Source organism: Seriola dumerili, unplaced genomic scaffold (genome assembly GCF_002260705.1).
Source record: "Seriola dumerili isolate Sdu_G_001 unplaced genomic scaffold, Sdu_1.0 BDQW01000349.1, whole genome shotgun sequence".
Lineage (NCBI taxonomy): Eukaryota > Metazoa > Chordata > Actinopteri > Carangiformes > Carangidae > Seriola > Seriola dumerili.
Window position 1 is genome coordinate 228,164 of NW_019174604.1, and position 24,889 is coordinate 253,052.

The 24,889-nt window shown below is 41.8% G+C and overlaps 2 protein-coding genes across 3 annotated transcripts; one reads left to right on the forward strand and one right to left on the reverse strand.

Moving 5' to 3' along the window:
- Window positions 1–1,001: 1,001 nt before the first annotated feature.
- Window positions 1,002–16,581, reverse strand: LOC111232929 (E3 ubiquitin-protein ligase pellino homolog 1-like). Of its 2 annotated transcripts, none has more exons than XM_022760636.1 (7): window positions 16,398–16,581; window positions 9,867–10,024; window positions 5,976–6,105; window positions 5,521–5,622; window positions 4,906–5,103; window positions 4,613–4,801; window positions 1,002–3,106 (listed from the first exon to the last, which is right to left on the reverse strand). In XM_022760636.1, exons 2-7 carry the CDS (start codon window positions 9,950–9,952, stop codon window positions 2,528–2,530), a joined length of 1,284 nt encoding a protein of 427 aa, XP_022616357.1. In that variant the 5' UTR covers window positions 9,953–10,024; window positions 16,398–16,581; the 3' UTR covers window positions 1,002–2,527. The 2 variants fall into 2 exon arrangements, with proteins under 2 accessions (XP_022616357.1, XP_022616358.1); XM_022760637.1 differs by lacking the exon at window positions 16,398–16,581 and adding an exon at window positions 10,583–10,650.
- A 2,316-nt stretch (window positions 16,582–18,897) lies between these two features.
- LOC111232950 (equilibrative nucleoside transporter 2-like) lies at window positions 18,898–24,889 on the forward strand. Its single transcript, XM_022760660.1, has 13 exons — window positions 18,898–18,986; window positions 21,091–21,138; window positions 21,232–21,313; window positions 21,432–21,583; window positions 21,681–21,820; window positions 21,925–22,059; window positions 22,583–22,680; window positions 22,953–23,028; window positions 23,127–23,215; window positions 23,363–23,471; window positions 23,744–23,829; window positions 23,942–24,138; window positions 24,646–24,889. The coding sequence occupies exons 2-13, from the start codon at window positions 21,101–21,103 to the stop codon at window positions 24,761–24,763; spliced, it is 1,320 nt and encodes a 439-aa protein (XP_022616381.1). The 5' UTR covers window positions 18,898–18,986; window positions 21,091–21,100; the 3' UTR covers window positions 24,764–24,889.

Consider the following 24,889-nt stretch of genomic DNA (forward strand, 5'->3'; position numbering starts at 1 on the left):
GTACTGTAATTAATTGATTGACAATTAAAATTAATTAATGAAATTAAAATGAACAATTAAAGTCCATTTCAAAGTGTAAAACAGTCTGCGCTGGATTATGGAGATATTCTGTACTATCAGGCTGCCCAACATTACTTCAGCACTACATAACCTTAGATTTTCTTTATTTTCCTTTTTACCCTTTGGAGATTTTAAAACTTAATTATCTGACAATTGTAATTATTTTTTTTTATTAGTTGTGTCATAGTTGTGTTATTTCGTGTGTTCGTTTATATCTGTTGCTCCTTTGTTTTTGAAGATGTGTTTTGTCAAATTACCTTCATTTTTTTATTAACACACATTAAAAACCCTCAGGCACGGTGCTGGTACCAGATGAACTGTATGTTTGTCAACAAACGGGTTTATTGTCATATTGTGTTTCTGTTTTTATGTTTCTATTTTGCAGAAGGGATTTCTTCTTTTAGGACAATAAAGATCTGAATTGAAAATACATACAAAAAAACATAACATGAATAATTCATTCATTCATTAATATATTTTGTAATTTATATTGTTGTGTAATATTTCTTCACATTTTTATTGTAAATATTTGAATTTATTGTTACATTTTTCTATGTCTATTTAATCTATCTGACCTGTTTTATCTTTGTTTATATTTCTTTTCTTCTTACTATGTTTGTTGTGATGCACAAAAACACCAAAGCAAATTTCCTGTATGTTGAAAACCTACTTGGCAACAAACCAGATTCTGATTCTGAAATAAAAATCACAATATTTTATAACAGTTCACACATTTCAAACACTAACAGTTTGGGCGACTCACTGAGTTAAGATTATTTTGTCAGACTAGACGTTCTCTGTGAGAGATGCTGGTAAAATAATATTTTTGATTTTGTTTAAAGGACATAAAATTATCAGCCACACTGCAGGTAAATTGCAGGAGCCTGTTTACAGCTATAAATCCACATTAACAGAGACAGAGCCAAATATCAGCGGTACGCTTTTACTTTTATTATTTGCGGCTGGTACAAAATGTTTGCAGTGCGACGGCACAGCTCTCACTGCAACACAAAACATAGGAATGGTGAAAAAAACACAAAGACACTTTCATTATGAAACATGAGATGAGTCAGTGTGGGTCAGTGAACTCATCATCAGCTGTTGGTTTGTTTTGTTGACACTTTCAGTTCTACAGTTCTCCTCCTGCAGGTTTCTGATGCATCTGAGAGCAGCTGAGGTTTTACTGGTTTGACTGAAGGACATAGTCCACCCCAAAATTTACTTATTAACCAACGCTGGCTGCTTTGGCCTCACGTCAGCTGTCCGAACAGATGCTTCTCTGCTCACAGCTCCAAGGAGAGCGGAAGTCAACAAACTAATGGTTTCAGAATTAGAAATAGAGCTACTTAAACAAGGTCATTAAACTCTAAACTGTTCATCATCTCGGGAGCGGGAAATTTGAAGGAAACTACCAGATAAATTTCTGTATTTCTCATCACCATGGTGATATGAGGTTTGGCCTCATGGTGGCGCTAGAGGAGAAGTCTGTATTCATCTCCATAACCTCACGGTAATCTGGTCTGGAGTTTTATTTTTGAGTTTACATATATTTTCTGTGTAAATGTGAGTTTTCATTTTGGGGTGAAATATTCCTTTAAGAGCACTTTGGAGTTGATGCATCATCTAATACCACAGTGTTCGTTCCTCCTGTGACAACCAGGTGGTTTACAGTCATGTCAGTAGGAGACTTTTATTTTGGTGGAAAAAAAAAAACCCCAACATTACAAATGTTCATTCTAGATGTTTCAAGTCACAGGACAGCAACTGCTAAAGTTTCCCAGATATAGTTTCCTTAAGTTATGATATAAAGCTATGATATATTAAGATCATTAAAATACAGTTAATGTGTCTTCACAGGCAACGACGTGACTGAGGAAGGTCACTTGATTTCAGAAGTTCAGATACAGACAAACAGCTTCCAAATCTACAAACTGGGACACGAGCGCTGGACTCCATGAGGAGCTGTTCAAGGCTGCACTGGTTTAACAAAAAGAGACGTTACACGCAAAGAATTACGACGGAGGATTAGGGACACGTTAAGGAAAAAAAAGAATCTGAAGAATAAAGTCGGAATATTACAAGAAAAAAAGTCATAATGAGAATAAAACCATAATTTGAGTCACAAAGAACCTGAAATTACAACTTTATTCTTGTAATATTATGATTTTATTCTCAGATGTTTTCCCAGGGTGAGGCCCTAATACTCCGTCGTAAAGAATAAATAAGAAAGTTGTAGGCAAATCAAACATCATCAGTTTAACCAGGCAGTTTTTCTGCAGCTGTGTCCAGAGGTGGCGACGCCGCCTGAATCACATGATGTTCAAAAAAGAGCAGAAATCACCTCAATAAATGTTTTTATCTGTAAAATTAAGTTAAATTAAGTTTATTATCAAAATTAAATTACGAAAAATCTAAAACTAAAAACACGTGGTTGTGTCCAGACGTCTGCTGGTGAAGGCGTCAGTCTCTAGTCCAGCGGGCTTTGGAAGATGAGTCTGACGCAGCCGGCGTCTCCGTTCAGCGGCTGGATGCAGAACGGGCAGGCGGCGTGGAAGGCGTGCGTGCCGTGCGGCAGCAGGATCTGACTCCAGTACGCCGTCGTCTTCTCCGAGCAGACGTGACCGCAGGGCGCGAAGGCGTGGGTGGGGGGCTCCGCGTCCACATAGAAGGCCGCCTCGCAGCCCAGCCACAGCGGCACGTAGGGGCCCCGGGCCCGGCACATGGGGCACTCTCTTTCCTGACACTCCGCCTCTACCTCGGGGTCGCGGCGCCCCCCCCAGCCGTGGTAGCCGTGCACGTGGCCGCAGCGCATGTACGCCCAGGGCTGCTTCTCGTCGAGGACGTCTTTGCGGCGCAGGCTGGGGAAGGCCAGCGTGTTGAAGCCCACGGGACACTGCGGCCGCCCGGCGTTCAGCTCCTGCCGCAGCGCCTCCAGGTGTTTGACGGTGGGAGTGTGCGCCAGGCCCTCGGCGGTCCGCCACAGCAGCGTGGTCCCGCACAGGTCGATGAGCGAGCCGTCCACCAGCTCGTTAGACTCGGAGGACACCTGAAGAAGAGATGGGCAGAAGGATGAAGGTCAATGACACCACAACGTGTGTCTGCACTGTTTACATTTAGAGGGTCAGAGTGATGATGTCACTTCCTGTAGCAGCTCAGCACAATCTCTCATCAGTGAAACAGTTTGAGATAAACGAGCTTCCTGATATTTATCAGAATTTGAACTCCTGAGTTTTAATAAAGTTAAATAGAACCTGTTCTACACGTAGAACCACAAACATCATGACGGGTTCTGATGATTTCTTTTATCATTTTCTTCATAAAGGAAAGAAGGCGTGATACGACGACACAGTCCCCAGGCCTCAGTCTGTTACTTCACCCTCCCAGTCCGGACGAGTGAGCTGCACCTGTAGACCAGTGACTCAGCAGCTTTCCTCCTGCCACACCGACACCAGCTCCCTGCGTCTGTTGGACGGCAGTGATCTCACTCTCTGCTGAACAGGTTGAAATCTGGAGAAACCTCCGGTAACATTAGTCAGTGTCGTTTCACCACCTCTGGTTTTACAGCAGCAGCTTCAGCCGGAGGAAATCAGTGACGCACAACTGACTGATACCTGCTCCAACGTATTGGATCTGAAAATCTCTCACTATTTTACATTTTAATGTGATTTTGAATGAAGTCATTAAACACAACACTCCTGTGATGAGAACACACTTTGTAAAGGTTATAAAGTTCATGTTGCTGTTTCCTGTTGACCAGTATGCAGAGCGGGCTGCATGAACCCTGCGTTGGGATTGGTTGGAGCTTCACTTTCTGAAGTTCCTGCCTTTCCACATTCTGGGAAGGAGGAGTGTAAAGGCCGGTCCGGCCAGTCGTCCACCTCCTGCTGTCTGGAACTTTGAGAGCAACTTGTTGAGGCTGTCGGGGCCGGTTAGAGAGTTAGTTAGAGACGAGCTGATTTGCGGTTGTTTCACTAGGAACAGAGCTGCTGCTGCTTCCTGTGGTTCTTTTGTTTTTAGTAATAGAGCAGACGCTTCTTTCATTTCATTTTTAGTTTAGAAAGTGGCAGAAAGGCCCAGTTCCCCTCTTTGAGTTCCCCTCTCACCTTGATTGCACCTTTATTAACTTATTTACCGTCATTGCTGTTTAATGAATTTACATTTCCACCTCCAACTGGTTTCATGTTGCGTCCATTTCCCCCAAACAATGAGCTGGATCACACACACACACACACACACACACACACACACACACAAATACCAAATAAAACCTCAGCTCTCTCTCTGTGGGTTTAATGTGGAATAAACATCAGTAACTGAGTGAAAATGAAAACCACAGAAGAAGAGCTGCTCATCAGTGTCTCTTTGACTCTGATAGGAGGGAAGGTGGTGAGGACAGGTGGATGACACCTGTGCACTGACCCACTTAGACTGACTGTGTCACTGAACAGCTGATGGAGGTCTATGGTGTTCTCCGTCATCCACGTATTACCTCTGCTGTTTCAGCTGCTCGTGTGTGTGTGTGTGTGTGTGTGTGTGTGTGTGTGTGACCCACCATCTTGCCTCTCTGCTGGGACGATCTGGTCTCCCGCAGTGTGAAGACGTTGCCGCAGACGGAGATTTCCCTCCACAGGCCGGGTTTGGAGTCCTGGCTGAAGCCGTGGCGCGGGTGCATCACCAGGACGCCGTTGGTGGTCAGTCCGTCCATCTGGCCGTCCTGCATCCTCCACTTGGCTGCCTTCTCCTGTGAAGAAGAAAAGAGTTCACGTTTCTCCACAAAGAACAAGAACAACAACGTCTGTGTGACGAGCAGCAGCGGCGGTGGCGGCGGCGGTCAGGTCACCCTACCCCGAGGAAGATGTTCTTGGAGGAGTCGAAGCCCGCAGCGTAGATCCGAGCGGAGTACGGCGGGTTTCTCTGGCAGATGATGCGGCAGGCGAAGCGTGAAATTGTGCTCTGGATCGTCTGACTGTCGGCGGGACCCTGACCCCCAGGAACCATGTCCGTCACCACAAAGTCAATGGGATTCTCTGTGGAGCGCCCGATCTGTCACACACCACACACACACACACACACACACACACACACACACACACACACACACACACACACACACACACACACACACACACAGAACAATAAATGACCAATGACAGTGACAACAGACTGGAAAACAAAGATAAGGATAAAGATAAAATAATAAAACACTAAAACAGAGGAGATGTATTAGAGTGAGTGAAACCAGAAATAAAGGTAGGGCACTAAAAGGAAAGTAATCATAGAATAAAAGGACACATCAGTAAAACAGCTTGAAATATATAAATACATAGAAAGATGAATAAATTAAATAAAAAATCAATTAAAAGCCAGACTGAAAAGGTAGATCTCGAGTTATTGATATTCTTCTTTAATAATTTGTTGATAAGGACAAAGTAAAAGAGGATGATTTGACATGATACAGACCTGGAACATGTCTGTGTTGCTGTCGTGGTTGTACTCCACCACCACCGTCTGCGCCCGGGACAGAGTGTATGATATACTGTGCTGCTCCTTGTTGCTGACGGCCTGAAGAAGAAACACAGGGAGAGATGTTCTGCTACAGGACGACTCCGGGATCAAACGCACAACCTCTAACAACTAAATCCCTTTAAACTGGGATCATATTTTATTCTCATTTCACTGCAGAAACAGAACTGATCAATAACGTTCACCTCAGTGTTTCCAGGCCTCCAGTCATTATACTATACTATACATTAAACTATTATTTATTATCTCAATACAGTCCAGCCCAAATACTGCAGTGTATAATATTATGGAATATCGGCTCAAGTCTGTTTGATAGTCGAACATTAATTTGATCATTTTTCAAGAGTTTTTGGGAGGAATGAGCCACTTCAACGGGTGCGTTGGCGCCTCACCTTGGCGGCCTGCGGCGTGCAGGACGTGTGGACGGTGCTGGGCTTCACACCGTTGGCTTTGTTTCTGCGGCACAGAGCGAAGCGGCTCTTCCTCCTCCCCTTGTCGCCGTTGGGCAGAGAGCCGTTACACCTGAACACACACCGTGAGAAATGTCTGTAAAATGACGGTAAGAGAAGATCCACACGCTCCTTAAACTGAACCTTCTTCAAACTCATGTCATGTCACCCTGCAGTGGCACAGTGCTGATGTGGGGGCTGACACAGTCTAAGGTCCCAGGCAGCTTCGTTTTTTTACGTCTGGAGACAATAATGTGAAGCAAACAAAAGGTCAGAAACCACGGCAGCTACTGCTTTCCTCTCTCTTGAGTCTTGTGGCCTCAGTCAGGAAGTCAGCTGCTTTCTTTACTGTGGTGGAGTTTCTCAACACACTTCTCCGGGTTCACAGTTCTGCTCCTTAAAGACAAAAACAAAACAAAAAACCTCCCAGAAGTGGGACAAACTCATTGCTTTTGCAAGTCACAAGGAAGTCTCACGTCTTGGCCGTGAAGTCACGAGTCAAGACCAACAGGTCCTCAGTCAAGTCCAGGTCCTGACTTTGTGTTTTGCTTCCTAAACACCTCACTATGTTCAGCAGTACACTATCAACAGATCAATATACAGAAATGACAAATGCTCAGTCATCAAATCGTTCCAGCAGCTAAAACCACAATCTCCTCTTCACATTTCGGTTTCTACGCACGTTCTACACTTCATCAGTCGTGCCTGCACCATGAGCTGATCTCTGAGCTGCAGGTGAGACGGCAAATACGTGTAAAACCCACATGTTTCTTTACAGGGAAACTCTGTGGGACAGAAAAAGCTGACGAGCAACAAGCGTTTGATTCAAAAGCAGGAAGTTGTGGTTATGTTGGTTTACAGTTTATCCAGCCGAGCCATCAGGACGCCTTTTTAAACACAACTTTAACTCGCCTGCATTTATTTGCCAAACAGCATGAAGGAGCATTATTCTCACTATTCTGAGCTGTGCAGCATGTGAACAGAGAATCCAGAGAGCTGAGTGTTCATGAAAAGTCAGTTTAGCTGGAGGTTATCTTCAGAGCCAGACTGCTGCCAGCCACAGGTCAAATAAACACTGGAGTTCAGTTCAGAGTCGGGCCATTCTTTTCACTGGATAATGCAAACTTCCTGTGTTTCAGATAAAGTAACGGCCGCCTCCTTTCTTAGACAAACTCAGACCACCCCACTGAACAACCTCTGTTTTCACTAACTACATGGCTCTTTAAAATTAAACCTTACGACCAGAGTAATTGTCGGTTGGAGACTCTCTCAGACTGTTTGAATCCACATGTGGCCACTGTAATACAAAAGCAAACAAAAGGTCTGAAGCCACAGCGGCCACAGCTTTCCTGACGTCCCCCGACCTCCCTGAACCACAGCCTCTCTCCTGTGTCCACACTGAATGGCCTTCAGTCAGCCGTGTTCGTTACTGTGGCCCAGTCTCTCAACACACTTCACCGGATGCAGTCGTTAAGTCATCCTGCTGCCAAACCAAACTACTGGATTGAGTTTCAACATGGACATAAATGATGGAAGGCACAGAGGTCAGCTGAAGGGATTTATCTTATTTATGTGGACAAATTCTTATCTAAACGTGTCAGACAAACAAAGACGTTCAGTTTTATCCGATCCAATCAGATCGAATGCTCAGACCACCAGCAGGGCTCGGGATAAAACCTCAGTACTTGTCTGGTACCAACCATAACGTGAGTCCAATGTTTCTGATACCAGGAACTGTCAAGTACAAAAAGCTGGCATCTTGTTTGATCATAAAACTCCTGATCGAAACACAAATTTTTCCAATTTTAGACAATTTTGTATCAGTAAAGTTCTTGTACGGCGTCTAATATCGAAGAACTTTGGGCTCATAGAGAAGCTTCAAACTACTGAGGTCAGTTTCAGTATTTAAAAACATCACACTCATCTGAGCTCGAATCATTAAACTGTGGATAATGTGTCCTGACAGAAATAAACCTTCCATCTTCTTCCCTCTACATGTTGACAAGGCGAGCAGCAGATCAGCATCACAACCTTTTCTTTTTATTATTTTTCTCCCCTAAAAGAGCAAAATTCAACAAAATCAGTGGGCGGGTCACAAATTCTATCAGCTACTCTTGGACCTGAAGGTGGCGCTGTAACAATAAATCTTACGTTTCACAAGCATCTCAGAAACAGCCTGCCTCAAGCCCCTTTTCCACTGGTCAAAAACCTGCTAAGTCAACAACGGAAAAGGGTTCATTCACACCTGGGTCACACGACTCACCCAGGTGAACCCGCTTGAGAAGAGGTTAATAGGCTTTTATTAGCCTGTCACAAAACTATAATCTTTATATAATTTATTTAAAAACACCAAATCAGCAATCAATTTTCATCAAAAGAAGTCATTTGGAAAAGAATTTGCAATAACTCATCAACCTGAAATTCGAGGTCTCACGAGGTTTCACTGTATTTCTCACTGAAGCACGGTGCTGTTCCCCTGAAGGGGACGCTGCAAATGCACAAATACATGTCACACATAACTGTAATCTTTATGTAACCAATGTAATCCAAATTAAGAGCAGATTCTGGCCAGATGTCATTAAACATATAACAAAGAATTTACCTTGTCTCGTGTTTTACTTCAACAATACAAACAGCAGCAGCTTAAAACAAAGTGGATGTGCAGCTCAACTCATTCTGAACTGGCTCTGTACATTAGTGTGGTGAGACGGCGGCTCCACAGCAGTTATCCCTTTGTTGCTTTATCTATTCAAAGCTGAGCTATCATCATGTAGTTATGTATTTATGAGCAGCGGCTGTTGCATTCATAGAACAATCATCTGCTATTTCAGAGTCAACCGTCAAAACCTTCTCACATGTGAGAAACGACCGAACTCATGTTGGTTATTGTCTTTGTTTGGTTACTCTCCGTCTTTTGGATGCTTTTCTTTTTCTGCAAGCTGATTCTTGATTATTGTGACAGTCCCTGAAAGCACCGCGATGAGTTTAAACACAGTCCTTTCTCACAATTGAATTACCACACAAGTTTCCTCACAGAAAGATGAAGCAGATTAAGCTCTCACTGTGGTGGATTATTTATCTACAGCAAGTTTTCACGTCTGTTGATTTTCATTCCAACTGCAGAATTAATCAAACTATAATCACCAACTTGTGGTTGTTTCCTCAACCAACCAGCCAAGTTACAGGAAACATGGTCACAATCTCTCCTTCCTGAGTTACATTGTTGAATAAGAAGTGTTTTTGAAGAACATTATGATGTCATAGTGACCTTTGACCATTTGGTGGTCAGCAGCTATGTGAAATGTTTGAGGGGCTTAAACTAGAATCACCTCATCATGGTGGTATCTCTCCGCCACTCAGACTAGTTTCAGGTTACACCCCTGTTTATCATGAGTCAGAGAAAATATTAAACATTCGTGTGAAAATTTCTGTGTGAAGTTTTGAGTTATGGCTAAAAAGTGTTTTGTGGGGTCACACTAGCCTTGACCTCTGACCACGAAAATCTAATCAGTTTGTCCTTAAGTCCAGGTGAATGTTTTTACCAAGGCGTTACGTTCACAAGACCAAAACCGTGTTTTGTGAGGTCACCGTTACCTTTGACCTTTGATCTTTAGCCACTAAAAATCTAATCAGTTCATCCTTGAGTCCTAGTGAATTTTTCTGCCATATTTGAAGGAGTTCAGTCAAGGTGTTACTGAGATATACACACAACCTGAAAACAAAATGGCTGCTGCTCTGACTGTCGCCGGCGTTAAGACATAATAAAAGCAAAACTGTAAAGCTGATGCTCTTAATGACAGATGTCTTCTCAAGCCTCGTGAGTGAACATCTTACCCCAGCACAATGAGCTCTCCATATTTGACCGGTCCTTTGGTGGAGGCGGGGGAGGTGGAGATGTTTTCCTGTCCGAGTGAAAACATCTGTGCGTCTTTCTGAGGAAGGGATGAAGGGTGAGGATTTTCCCGCTGTCTCCCTCAGAGCGTTTCCATCACCTGCACACACAACCAACACCAGTTTAGCAACTTCACACACACAGTTTCTGATGGTGAGGAATGATAAATATGTGAGAAGTGAATCATGTTTTTTAAGTTTCACTTTGAATATTTCATTTGAAATTTAAAACCCCTCCTCAGACATTCATACAAACACACGCAGGCTTCAAAGCTACATCATGAATTACTACAATACGCCCACACTGTCTTTGTGCTGGGAGCTGGGGGCAGCAGTGGCAGACAATATATGTATTCACCCAAGTACACTGAGTGGGGTTGTTAGGTGTAAAACAGGGTCATTTGCGTCCGTGACGGGGTGACTCACTTAGCAGCACGCTGGGACTGATGTTATAATCCTTTGTACCATGAGGAAAAAAATAACACAAGCCGAGCATTCATTCAGGAGCCCGGGCTCTGATGTCAAAAGGCTGGAGAGGACGCAACATCATCACAAATCTGCAAGTGAGAGGTCGTAACAACGAGCTCTGCTCTGATGAGGCTGATTTATTCATTTATTAGGGTTTGTTCAGGGTTTTAAAGTTTGTTGAGAAAACTCACAGCACGGACGATCAGACCTCTCTGACCGAGGAGCAGGAGCAACAATAAAGTCAGGAAAACACCAGAGGAGCTTCACAGGTGTGCAGTTCACCTGTACCACAGGAGGCAGAGAAGTAAAATGGTTTTTGAATATCTCTGAATAAATGAGCCTGTTGAGAAAATGAAAATGTTGTTTTACTGTTCTGTAGAGTCAATGTCCCTGTGTTGCTGCAGCGGGGCTAGCTCTATAATCTCGTATGTGACTGACTGACTGATCATATTTCCTCCACTTCTCAGTCGAGTGCTGAGCCGCAATCAACTGAGCCGCTCTGGTTTCCCAGCTGTTCAGGAACTGCAGGGAAGAAGAGGAGTGCTTCCAATACACTGAGCCTCGCCTCCATTACAACAAATAAACTACTTTGATTGCATGTATCATTATTACTAAAGGAGGCAGAGGAATAACTGAACATAAGACACGCTGAGCAGAGAGAGCAGGAGAGAGAGAGGTCATTGTGAACAAGGCCTCGTACTAACAACTATGACCATCAAACAGAGGGAGTTAGACATAAAGACCTGCCTAATAAAAGTCTCTTACGTTCTGGAGTTGAAGTAAATAAAGACTAATCTATTGTGGATCCAGACGGAGGCTGTGATCTGTGTCAGAGCGGAAATCACAGCTCAGTCTTTGTCTTTCGTTTATGTGTTTGGTGATTTTGTCAGACGACGTCACAGTTATAAAATCAGGATTTGACCAGAGGAGGTCCAGACATAGGTGTTGTCACAGGTGGCGTTTTCACCACCGGCTTAAAAAAAGTGAAAACCAAACTGTCTCCTAAACAGCAGCGACTATGAGCTCCTGTTTCCTGACGTCACCTCACACTGCTTACTTCACTTCAGGTTTTTCAACACTTTCCTCACAAAGTTGCTTTGTGAAACTTTAAATAATGTCAAGGTATGAGACATAAATAAATATGACAACAAAAATTTAATTCAACCTCGTTTTGCTGTGTCCTAAAGCCATCACACTGACAACGCCATCACTTCTTCCTACCAGATTTCAACATCTGTCAGTTTGCTATAATTAAGAGCTTCCATCAGATTTCCTTTTGTGTCAATCTGCCACTGACATTTCTTCATTTACACCTTTTCTGTGACAATATATGAGCTGTGTGGAAATTTGCATCAATCGCGGGTGAGAAAAACCTTCCCAAGCTGTTCCCATCATGGTGAGAAATATTATATATGTTGTGATTCTTGCAAAATTAATACAAAACATTCATTTTCCCCACTGACGAAACAGATTAGCTTCATATTTAGCTAATCCTAAAGTTTTAAATTCAGGTTCTTGAGACCATGTTGATGCTAAATTTTGAAGGCTATTAACAATCAAATTCATATTAATGCAGTTACATGGTCAAGAAAACACTAGCTTTTATTAATTTATTAGCCAAATAAAATTAGTCTGGACTCAGATGGAGAAAAAGAGTTACGCTTGCTTTGTGTTACTGAACATGGTGAATAGCAGGTTTAAGCAGGTTTAAGGTTTAAAACACTTGTGGTATGAGATTGACTGTGAAGCTGGTTTACAGCTGGTTGCCTGGTTCCACAGAGACTCCAGATAAAATCAAAATGATTTGAGTCACAGGAAAAAAACAACATCAAGAGTTCCTTAGATCGCAGCAGGAAACTGTACAAGAAACTGTAAGACACGTTAGGATGTGGCATATACCAGCTTAACGATGAAGAGATGTTGATGATGATAATCACACCGCTGTGTTACCATGTTTTGAGAAACGAGAGAGCTGAAGGTTCCAAAGCTGATTGTTGCTGCCTCACAACAGCTGTCTGATTTCACAGTTTCTGCTGCTTTTTAATATCAGGCAGAATAATGTCATTTAATCTTCATCACACTTCTGTCAGCTCTTCTCATCTGCGTATAACAACAATTCCTAATAATATCATTAATACAATTAATCAGAGCTATTTGTAAGTTTTGCTATAGCTACATACCCAGCGTTAGCATTAACAGCAGTTTTCTTACGAGTCTTACCAACAGTTTCGGCCATCATTGCGTTTAGATCATAGGCTGTAAATAAAGATGGACGTAGCCTCTGTGACGTCACCCACAGGTTTCTGAAGAACGGTTTTGAAGCTCAGAGTGAGCTGCACCACCGTTGCCATCTTGACTGACTCCGCCCCTAACTCCCAGCTAATCCAAATATGGGCAAAGAGGTGAGTTTTAACATGGGGATTGACTCACTGTTGTAGACAGACTCTAGGGGTCATTAGAGGAACTGCAGGTTTTGGTTTTCAAGTGTTGATGCTTAATTTTTACTCTTCAGGACAGACTGGATGCTACAGTGACTCGGTATCAGAAAGTGACCAGGTGATCCTACCAGCCTGGGGCTAGCTGGTTAGCATGCTATCTTCAGTAGATAAAAAGAAGTGATAGAAACAGAAGCAAAACAAAAGGGTTGATTTCCACCTCTGGTTTGATGTCGAACTCGTTTAATTAAACTGGTAAGTAAACAGCTGTTAATGCAAACGTTAGCAATAGCAAAACTTACAAATAGCTCCTTTAAGCAGTCACTGAAAACCGATTTCCTGTTCTAAACTCTTCAGCCCTGCTGGAAGTGTTAAGTGGGAGATCTGGTGGGTTCAGTGGGTTAAAGTTCAAGATATTTATAGTAACACATATGTATGATGAAAAGAGATGCACCTCCCTGACCGGCCTCGCCCCTCCATCATGACCAGAGTTTATTTCAAAGGCTGTGAATACAGGACCAGTGAAGTGCAGGCGGACAGAGACCCATTCACTGCCTGTAACCGGACACCAGATGAGGAGGATGACTTCTAAAGTGACTTCACTCCTTGGAAACAACCGCTCTGTTGTGCATCTCTTTCCTCTCGTGACGGCGACACAGCGGCCCGCACGGTCTGACATGGAGGTGAATCACACGTTGCGGCTCAAAGCTGATTTTATCCTTCTCTTGTGACTCAGATCTCATGGTTTCCAATCAGCCTGAACAGCACAGAGCTCCATGGAGATGAGGTTCACTCCACGACCTAGTTTTGACTAGTCTGTCTCAACATCACTGATGCCATTATTGATATTTTTACAATTCTTTTACTGCGTTGTCTGTTCTGCTCCTACTCTTATCGTTCTATAGTCATGCTCAGAGATGGGGTTCAGCAGCATTTTATCAAATCTGAATCCTTTCTAATCTCTCATCAAATCTATTCAGTGCAATGTTGACTCTAAAAATAAAAGCTAACTGCAGATTAATAAGCTTCATTTAAGCCTGATAATATGGAATATCACGATATTTCCCACCATATGTAATATTGTCCTGCTAAAGAGATCCAGTCCTCCGGTACTGTTCACCTCTTAGCAGCCTGAGTAGATGCGCTAACTATTTTTGGCTGATCAGACCTCTGTCATCTCACAGCTAAAATAATCAGAATCACCTGCGTAAGTTTTTTTAAACCATTATAACATATTAGCATACGAAACGTTTGATTACACATATGTTTCACAAGTTAACAAGTTTATTAATTTACTTATTTAACTTATGAAACTGACATACTGTAAAGCAGTGGTCCTCAACCACCGGGCCGTGGACCGCTAACTGGCTGCACGGAAAGGACAAATTAATTCATACTTTTTTCAATCAGTAAAATACAACAATTGCCTGATAATAGACTATTTAAGGGTACTGCGATTAGTCGCCATGTGGCCAGTCACTATTAACCACCATTTGTTACAACCTAAAGTACAAAATAAACCGCCAGATACAAACTCGCCAACGTGCAGCACTAACAAGTGTAATTCCAGCTTTAGGTGTCTTGTTGTAGGACTTTGTTATCTCCAGTAGTGACTGACAAACCAGCTCACCAAAAGAGGGCTACACAAGCCCAGTGTGTTTTCACATGAGCCCTGAAGAGGAAATACCCCTCCACCACCATCAGCAGCCTACACACTCACACACACCTAACCCGGTTCACCATGGCAACAGACAGAGATAAAGAGTGTGCGGCTGCAAAGTGTCAGTGAGCAGCCTGTCAAACACATCACACTGCCTCTATAACAAGGCGGAGTGTGTGTGTGTGTGTGTGTGTGTGTGTGTGTGTGTGTTGGGTGAAGGGGGTTAAAGGGGTTAAAGGGTGCTTACGTACACACTAATAATTCAATTATGAGCTGATTGAGGAAACAGTTCCATTGTTGCACCATGTAAACGATTTGAATTTAAATAGATTACTTGAGACGAGTTAGGATCAAAACTTGGGCGGATAATCAGATTAACAACCAGCTGGTTAGTCATCAATCTTTGAATGAAAAGATGTAAAGCTGTGCTGGAGGATTTTAACAAAGATCAGCGTTGTAATAACTCATTATAATTAGGTTTTAGTAATTTCACATTTTTCATTTTTGCCAAATATTAGGTCATGTGTTTTTTTATGCTAAGGGGACATGCCACTCAAATCCTGATGAATGTTGTGATTAATTTTTTCTTATTAACAATAGGCACATTATTTATGATGGCTATTTCTATGAATAGTTTATGTACTTCTTTTCACAGAGGGTTAATGTTATATTTCTCTTTTTTGTGGTTAGTGTTAGCAGAAGTAGTCCCATCTCCACTATGAAAAACAGGAAACCATATATTTATATTGTGATACTTGTTCTCAAAGAGGACCGACAGCTTCCACTGTGACCATCACTTCTGTTCACACTGCTCTGCTTTAATCCACCCAGGCGAAACTTTCTCCAGGTTCTAGGTCAGCAATTGCGTGTGGACAAGAGGGTTAACGGTGTCTATAAGCCTTTAATATGAGCGGACAGTTGGGACAAAAAAGGGACAAATTTCAAGTTTTAAACGGGGGAACAAAAGCAGCGTCTGCGGGGACAGATGCTCTGGTAGGATGGTGCATGCTAATCAGTTTGTGTGGCCAGAACAAAAGAGGCCAGCTGGGCTACACAGACCCGGACAGACCGGCCTGTCATCCACAACCACTGCTGGAGCCCTGTTTAGGAACAATATACTACATATACACAGGGGTCCAAAAGTCTGAGACCACTTTCCCAGTCACTTGAATGGGATAGTACTTGGGATAACATATAATTACCCTGTAATTGGTAAATAGCAAGGAGTATTTTGGGATAATATATTATGTACTTTATATATAGCATTTATACTCTCTACAGTGGCTAATTAGCAAAGTTAAACTTACTTCAGAACCCACTATCACTATATATATATATATATATATATATATATATATTATAGTGACACGTTGGGAAGCAAGAAAAACGAAAAACGAAAAAAAAAAAAGAAAGAAAAACATTTAACAATAGACTGACACATTAAAAGTCACTATAGGTACATTACAGTGGTACTTATCTAAGTGTTCTAATAATATAATGCCAAATATAAAGATAGCAAATACCACAAATTATCTTAAACTTAGTGGCAATCACATACAGCGTTAAACCACATAACATTAATGTAAGTACATGAGTGTTATGGGATTTTTTTGAGAGGAAAAAACAAACTTATTTGCCTTTTAAAACATATAATTATGAATGTTTAAATTAGATAAAGAATGAAAAATATCCGGTAACGATGGTAAAACAACTCGCTGTTAAAACAGTTAGCTAGTTAACGTTGACGTGTATGAATTTCGGTCAGTTAAAAGTTAAGAACTGAAACAGAAGTTCATCTGTTAGCTTACCATCATGTTATTTAGCATGTTTTTTTTTAGGGGAACACGTTTTATGGTCGGTAACGTTAATGAGAATGAAGATAAACTGTCTTTTTTAAAACAACAAACTTACCGAAGTTGAAGTTACTGTTCGCCCTAAAGCCTTTTCATGTCCCGTATGTCTCCGTTCCGGTTCCCGACGGTTTAACGGCTTCTCAACAGAAAAATGTATTTGCTATTTAAAGAGTCTACCGGTAGTTTTAACGAGTTTTCATCGGTAGATGACTATATCGAGTCAAACCTCAGTGAGGTTTTGCTTCTTCTCTGCACCGAGTCCAACTAAACTGCTGTCCTGGTCTGGACAAGCCTTCGGTTAAAGCCGTACCTACTTCCGTTAAGCTTTTCAAAATAAAACGAGTACCTTTAGCATTTGCGTTTAAAAAACTGACTGATGTTCGGAGTTGGGTGATATTAGTATATTATAAGAACAAGTAAAAAATAGTCATGTTAAACTGCCAATGTCTTGTTTGCTCATCCTTTTAGCTTGGTTATGACCAGACTGTGAGAATCACCATAGGATAAAAAGCGTTGTGTTTGATTTCGACCTTTGGACCTCTAGACAAGGCGTTTAAACGTTTTAAGTTAACTAGCCCAACTAGCTTAACTAGTTCACGTCTAAACGATAAAACAGTGTTATTAAGCAGTGGCAAATATATTTCTGTAACTTTCTGGATTAAAATCAAACGATGGAACTTTAAATATCTTTTAGTTATAGCTTAATAATGTGCAGCTATTGATCAGATCATATCACAGTGTGTGTATATATATACAGCTCTGGGAAAAATTAAGAGACCACTGCATACATTTTACATGTATGACAGCCATTCCATTCCAGTGTCTGTTGAATTCCAACACAAGCACACCTCATTCTACTTAATGAGGTACTGATTAGGTGATCACCTGAACCAAATCTTATTTAATGAGGAAAAGTATAAAAACCACTGCTGTGGTCATCACTATCCTCTTGCAATAGGACCAGCTAGATGCCAAAAACAGTGCTAGTAGTACCTCAAAAGTAATTGGAATCAAAAAAGTAACTATTGACCATACCAAAAGAGTTGAAGAGAAGAGGGATACAGTGAGCAAGGTCAAGCAGCAGACATTGGGGACAACGAAGCTACAGACCGGCAGAGCATGAAAATGACTCTCCACTGACTGGGATGACCGTCAACTCATTCACATGCCACTCAGCAACCATAGGATGACATCAAGCGACCTACAAAGAGAATGGCACGTGGCAGCTGGTGTGAAGTGCACGGTGAGAACGGTTCGAAACAGGCTCCTAGGGGCAGGGCTCAAGTCGTGTACAGCTAGAAAAAAGCCCTTCATCAATGAGAAGCAAAGAAGAGCCAGGCTGAGGTTTGCAAAAGACCATATGGATTGGACCATAGAGTACTGGAGTAAGGTCATCCTCTCTGATGAGTCCAATTTTCGGGCAGATTTGTCTTTGCGAAGGACGCATGAATCAAGCCACGTACAAGGTTATCCTGGAAGAAAACTTCCTTCCTTCTGCTCTGACAATGTTCCCCGACTCTGAGGATTGTTTTTTCCAGCAGGACAATGCTCCATGCCACACAGCTAAGTCAATCAAGGTGTGGATGAAGGACCACCAGATCAAGACCCTGTCATGGCCAGCCCAATCTCCAGACCTGAACCCCATTGAAAACCTCTGGAATGTGATCAAGAGGAAGATGGATGGTCACAAGCCATCGGACAAAGCTGAGCTGCTTGAATCTTTGCGCCAGGAGTGGCATAAAGTCACACAACAGCAAAGTGAAAGACTGGTGGAGAGCATGCCAAGACGCATGAAAGCTGTGATTGACAATCAGGGTTATTCCACCAAATATTGACTTCTGAACTCTTCCCAAGTTAAAACATTAGTATTACGTTGTTTATAAATAAATATGAACTTGTTTTCTTTGCATTATTTGAGGTCTGAAAACACTGCATCTTTTTTGTTATTTTAACCATTTGTCATCTTCTGTAAGTAAATGCTCTAAATGAAAATATTTTTATTTGGAATTTGGGAGAAATGTTGTCAGTAGTTGATAGAATAAAACAAAACTGTTCATTTTACTCAAACACATACCTATAAATAGTAACATCAGAGAAACTGATAATTTTGTAGTGGTCTCTTAATTTATTCCAGAGCTGTAGATATATATATATATATAAAAGGAGATGAAAAGGAGATGAAAACTATGAGTGCAACAGATAAAAGATAATGTCAGAAGACCCACTCAAGTTGTTAGGGACACTTTTTTCTATATTAGTTAATAATTGTTTTAATGATCAATCTAAAACAGTATTTTATTTGTCACCAATCAATAAATCAGTCTATTGTCCATGTGTTTAATTCAGCCTAATATTAAGTGATTAATTATTTTAATAATTTAAGATAAAGAAATATATATCACATCAGTCCTGAGTTTATTTTCAGGAATGTGAATCCATGTGACTTCAGTTGTTTTTTTTCACATGGCCTTGAACGCACCCCTGCCGTGCTTTGTGTTTACAGCGGAGCCCCGCCCCCTCTCCAGCCTTCCTGTTACTACATACTGTGGGCGCGCGGGACTCTCAAACTCACTGCCAGCGTTTCATTCATTCAAGCTGACCACCGGTCAACCTGCTGGAACCGCGGGAATCCCGCCTCGACTCTCAGGTGAGCTCTCCCTGCCTCGTGTTTATCACTACTACTACGCTATTACTGCTAAACCTGGTGATTTTCAAAATGGAGTTCCGAGTGGGTTTATTTCACGTTTCCTTCGTGACCGTGTTCTCTGTAGTTTGATAGTCTGTCCAACGTTTAGGCGCGCGAACGAAAGAAGGCGCGTAAATGAAACATTCCAGGTGAATTAAATGTTACTGACAGTTTTAGTAGCCAGGTGGACAGTCCGTTAGGCTGCTGTTATTACATATATTTGATTTACAATTCAAACTCAGCGACCACGTGTTGACATTTTATATATTTTTGTGACTTTCATTTTGAGTTCAGAAGCTGCTGCTCTACTTCAGTCAGTTATAGTTACTGACTCATGACACAAATAGAATCTAATACATTAAATAACAAACGTATGTTGCCTTCACTGTTTTAAGAAGCTTTTCCTGCCCTGGCTCTGCCATGTGGAGATGAGGCAAGATGATGAGTCATAACAGTGAAATAGTGAAAGTCCGACATGTGACGGCGCTGGAACAGGAACAGCACCATAGATACAGTACAGACTCACACCGAGCTGAAATGAAACCTACACTGGTTAAATAACATTTTATTTATTTATTTTATTTTTCATGTTTCCCCATTTAGAAATGGGTGTGATGTCAGGTGTATGCTTATACACCTGAATACAACTTAAAAGTAATTTAAAGGCAGAGGTGGACAAAGTTCACAGCTCCAATACTTGAGTGAAAGTACAGATCCTGCTCAAATATGACTCCAACACAAGTGAAAGTTGTTCATTCATATTTTTTACTTGAGTTAATGTAACAGAGTACTTGATTTTAAAAGTACAGTGTATTTACAGAACCTATTGACTGAAACAAGCTACTGAATACACTGACCTTGTAGAACATGTAGAATAAAAAGCTTGTATAAATATGCTACAAGGTTTATAGAAATAGCCATTAAAACACAATTGAATCAACAATTAATAAATTGCCGTTTTACAGCAAACATTTCAAACAAGAATCTTTTTTTTTTCTAAATGTGTCAAACATGGACTTCAGATCTGGTGCTGACTCTTCTGCCTCACCTTTACCTAACGTAGCATCGTTAGGACTGAATACAGTGTTTGGTCTATAGCATTTTCAAAATGAAATAAGAGTATTTCATAGAGATGTAGTAAGTCACAAGTTTCAAGCAAAGTACAGATACATGAAAAATATACTCAAGTACTGTACCCAAGTAAATGTATTTCCTTACTGTGCGACCCTGTTTAATGGGCTCTAAACAATAACCCTGCAGGACAAAGACAGGAAGTGAAATAACAACAAGACACACAAGGGAAGTAATTCCAAAATAAAACCAAAAGTCCAAACCAAGAGTCAAAAGTTGAAAAGTGTTCAAACACAACGTGTCCATCAGGAGAAACCATGACGTGATGTGACCAAAAACAAATCTTAATCCAAAGGCCACCCACCGTCTTCTTCCAGGAGCTTTCTACTGCACATCATGGTCTTCATCAGCAGATCGATGTTGCTCACATTACCTGCTTATTTTATGTGAATCTTTTGAGTTATGACTTGATTTTTAAAGCAGCGTTTCCTCGGGTCAAATAATTGAAGGGATGAAGAGATGAAGTCAAACTGCATCTGAAGCACATATGTCACACACAGTATATATTTAACAAAAACAAACTGGAGACCTAACTTTTAATTGATTTTTTCTTTATTTATCCGTCAGTTTATTTATACATTTGAAGCTGTTTTATTGGCATGTCATTTTATTCTATGTTTATTTTCTGGATCGTTTTCCTTTTAATACCCTACTTTTATTTCTGGTTATTTGTTTTATTTCCACTGTATTTCTGGTTTGACTCACTTCCAAACATCTCCTCTCTTTAAATATTTAATTATTTCATCTTTATCGCTCTATCTTTATCTTTGTTTTCCAGTCTTCGGTGTTTCCTCAGTTCCTGTTGTTATTGTCTTATTTATTTTTTCACTGACTCAGTGATAAAATGGACTTTAGGTTTATTTTCATATTATTACATGTACAACATGTTGTAGAAACACATCAACAACAGAGCCTTGTCTGGACTTCTGTGCAGAAACAACAGGATGTGGAACAAGGAGAAGCAGAGTCCACCTGCTGACCGGTGAGTTGGATGTTTTGTAATAAAGTAATAATAGAAAACACTTTAATAACTAACTACAGTTCATATAAACCTTCAGGTGTTTTGCCTCCTCAGGGGCCATGCCGTCGCCCTCATCATCTTCTTACTCGGTTTGGGAACTCTGCTGCCGTGGAACTTCTTCATCACGGCCTCCCAGGTTTCCCGCCCACGCCTTCACCTTCATGTTACACAGAAAGAAAGTGTTTGTGCGTCCTGTGGAGACACTTTGGTTTTTTAAATCAAACTTTATTTTCTTCTTTTTCTTCCTCTTTAAGTATTTTAACGGACGCCTCATGGTTGCCAACGCCACCTCTAACGCCACGTCAGGCGGCGCCACTAAAGATTACAACTATGACAGCTGGATGGCTTTGCTTTCCCAGCTGCCCCTGCTGCTCTTCACGCTGCTCAACTCTTTCCTGTATCAGTGGTCAGTTAATCACAACTTTATTTAAACAATAAAACACGAACAAACTTGTTTCTGGTTGATGATGAATATGTTTTTTCTTTCTGTCTTCTCGCTGCAGGGTGAAGGAGCGCGTCCGTGTGGCCTTCAGCCTCATCATCATCTTCTTCCTCTTCTCCCTCACTGCTGCTCTGGTCGAGGTCAACATGCAGCCGGACACCTTCTTCTCTGTCACCATGGCAACCGTCTGGTTCATCAACAGTGAGTCCGTACACAGATTATCGTGTGATCCCCTCTGATGACGGTCCGCGTCTGTTACAATAATGATGATGTTAATCATAAGGAATGTGTTTCTGCGTGTGCAGTGTTTGGCGCCGTGCTGCAGAGCAGTCTGTTCGGCGTGGTCGGCCTGTTCCCTCCTCGTTACAGCACTCTGTTCATGAGCGGTCAGGGTCTGGCCGGGATCTTCGCCGCCGTCGCCATGCTCTGCTCCATCCTCAGTGAGTTCCAGCCCGACCTCACCCCGCTGCAACAAACATTTCAACAAACCTTCAGCATCCTTCTTCATTCTAAAGATACGTGTGGTTAAATAGTGAACACAGTCAGTGACGGGAGAAGATCAGGGACACGTGAACTTTAATCTCAGAATTATGAGAATCATATAAAAAATAATAATAATGTTTTCTAGAGAGTCCGAATTCTCGGGGGAAAAATTCAGATCATAATGTGATTTTTTTTTTTTTTTTTTTTAAGAAAGTCAGAATTCTGAGAAAGAAGTCAGAATTATAAAAAGATAAATAAATAACGGCCCTAATCCTCTTCTGCAGATTTACACACTTTTTCAGACAAGCACACAAAGAACAGGTCTGGCAGGATAACTAAATTAAATACCTTAAATGTGTCAGGAAATGAATAGATAGCATTTAAATTACATTTAGAGGCAAACTAACTCTGAACATCTGGGAGTGTCTGTGTGGATTCTGTGGGGAATGAAAAGGAGCTGAGGCGTCTCGTCTCCTGCAGGTAACGCAGACAGAAACTCGGCAGCGCTGGGATACTTCATCACTCCCTGTGTGGCCACCCTGGGGACTCTGCTCTGCTACCTGCTGCTGCCACACCTGGTGAGGACACGGCACACACACCTATCTAAACAACAGGAAGTGATCAGAGTGAATCTGATGTATAATTTAATATAAACCTAAATTGGTCTTTTGGAAATAAACGTGTCGCTGCTGCAGCTGCTAACTCGGCCTCCACAGCTGAAATATTAAAACTACCAGTTAACAGCTTTTTCTTTTCTATAAATTAGATTTTATTCTACTTGGAATTAAACTTTGAAGTAATGAACCAAAACTTTCCACATGTTTTATCTTTTATCTGTTCTGCTCGGCAGGAGTTTGCTCGTTTTTACCTGAACAGGAGTCAGTCTGATAAAGTGGACACGTCGAAGGAACTCCTCAGCAGCACAGGTCGGTTTCCAGTCAGCTGATTTCAGCCAAAAGATTCAATTTAAATTAAATAAATAAAACGAAGAGACTGACTTGTTCATGTTCTTTTCTTTTTGAAGAGAAAAAAGATCTGGAAGCCAAAGGGAAGTTCGTGGGTGAGTCAGAGGAGAGTCAGGAGCGCTCGTCTGTCCTCGCCGTCTTCAAAAAGGTGAAACTTCATGACGACTCCTGACTGATTTAAAGAGAATGAATCTATATTTGTGGATCTGGGCTTCAGTCCGTCAGACAAGGATTTCCAGAACAGCTGCTCTGTTGTTGCTGTGGCTGGTTAATGAAACCCTCCTGTGTGTCGCAGATCTGGTTGATGGCTCTGTGTGTGACGTGTGTGTTTGCCGTCACCCTGTCGGTGTTTCCCGTCATCACAGTCCGAGTGCAGACCGTCTACAAGGACAACGAAGCCTGGAGTGAGACTAGACACCATTTTTTGGGGGGGCTTATGGGAAATGTAGTAGAGGACAGTAGCTCACAAACAGAAACCAAACTGTTCAGCTGCTTTGTTTAAAAACTCAGTCAGCTTTGTTTTGAAAATCAAAAACAGTAACTTCATTAAAGTGATGTGATATTAGTCACTCACTCTCTCTCTCTCTCTCTCTCTCTCTCTCTCTGTCTCTCTCTCTCTCTCTCTGTCTCTCTCTCTGTCTCTCTCTCTCTCTCTCTCTCTCTCTCTCTCTAACAGAACAAGTGTTCACCTGTGTTTGCTGCTTCATTGTTTTCAACGCCATGGACCTGGTGGGTCGCAGCGCCCCGTCTCTCGTCCAGTGGGTGAGTCTGCAGCTGGTTGGTTTATTCATAAAAAAAAAAATAAAGCTGAGTCTATGTTGTCAAAAGAAGATTCTGATTTCTAAACGACTGCTTCCGACTGTTGATGTTGCAGCCGTCGAAGGAGAGCCGCCTGTTTCCCGTGGCCGTGCTGTCGCGTCTGGTCTTCATCCCTCTGCTCATGCTGTGTAACGTGGAGAACCCCAGACTCACCGTCCTCTTCACTCACGACTGCGCCTTCGTCACCATCATGGCTCTGTTCTCCTTCTCCAACGGCTACCTGGCGAGCCTCTGCATGGCCTACGCTCCGCAGTGAGTCTTCGGCAGGACGGAGGCATGCTGGGAAATCCTGTCAGCCTCAGCTTTTTTTAGAGTCATTCTAACATTGCCTGCTAATGAAACATTAGCAATGAGCTCAAAGCTCAGCTGAGTGTGATAAATGCATCTTAGACCAGTGGTTCAGAACCAAACGCTGCTCAGAACATTCAGGACTCCACATCCGTCTCTTGACTTTCCTTTTATTTCCTCTTGCTAGCCAGTGCCTTACATTACAGTACCTGTGGAGGCCTAAAGCTGCTATTATAATAAACAGATACACGATTAAATAAATGACTAAATAAATAATAGTTTACATGTGTGCTGCAGTGGTTTGGTTATACAGATATACTGTGGTGTTCATGAGACGGGCGTTTCAAAATGTCCTCACTTTGTTTAGTTTTTTTAACATGATAATTCTTGAGGATGACAGAAGTCGTCTCAGTCTGGATGGTCAGCTGAAATTCATTATGCTGGTTGTAATGGTGTGTGTCTGTCCGTCAGGTTGGTGCGGTACAAGGACTGTGAGACGGCCGGTTCTCTGATGACCTTCTTCCTGGTCCTGGGTCTAGCTGTGGGAGCGTCTTTCTCCTTCCTACTGGGAAAACTGGTGACGGCTTGACCTCACGAAACTTTTACTGATCCTCGTTAGGAAACTTTGGTCACTATCAAAAAAAAAAAGGGAAACACCACGTGTGATTGAAGTGTCATTTTTAATCTCTTAAAAAAAAAAAAAAATGAACCAGAG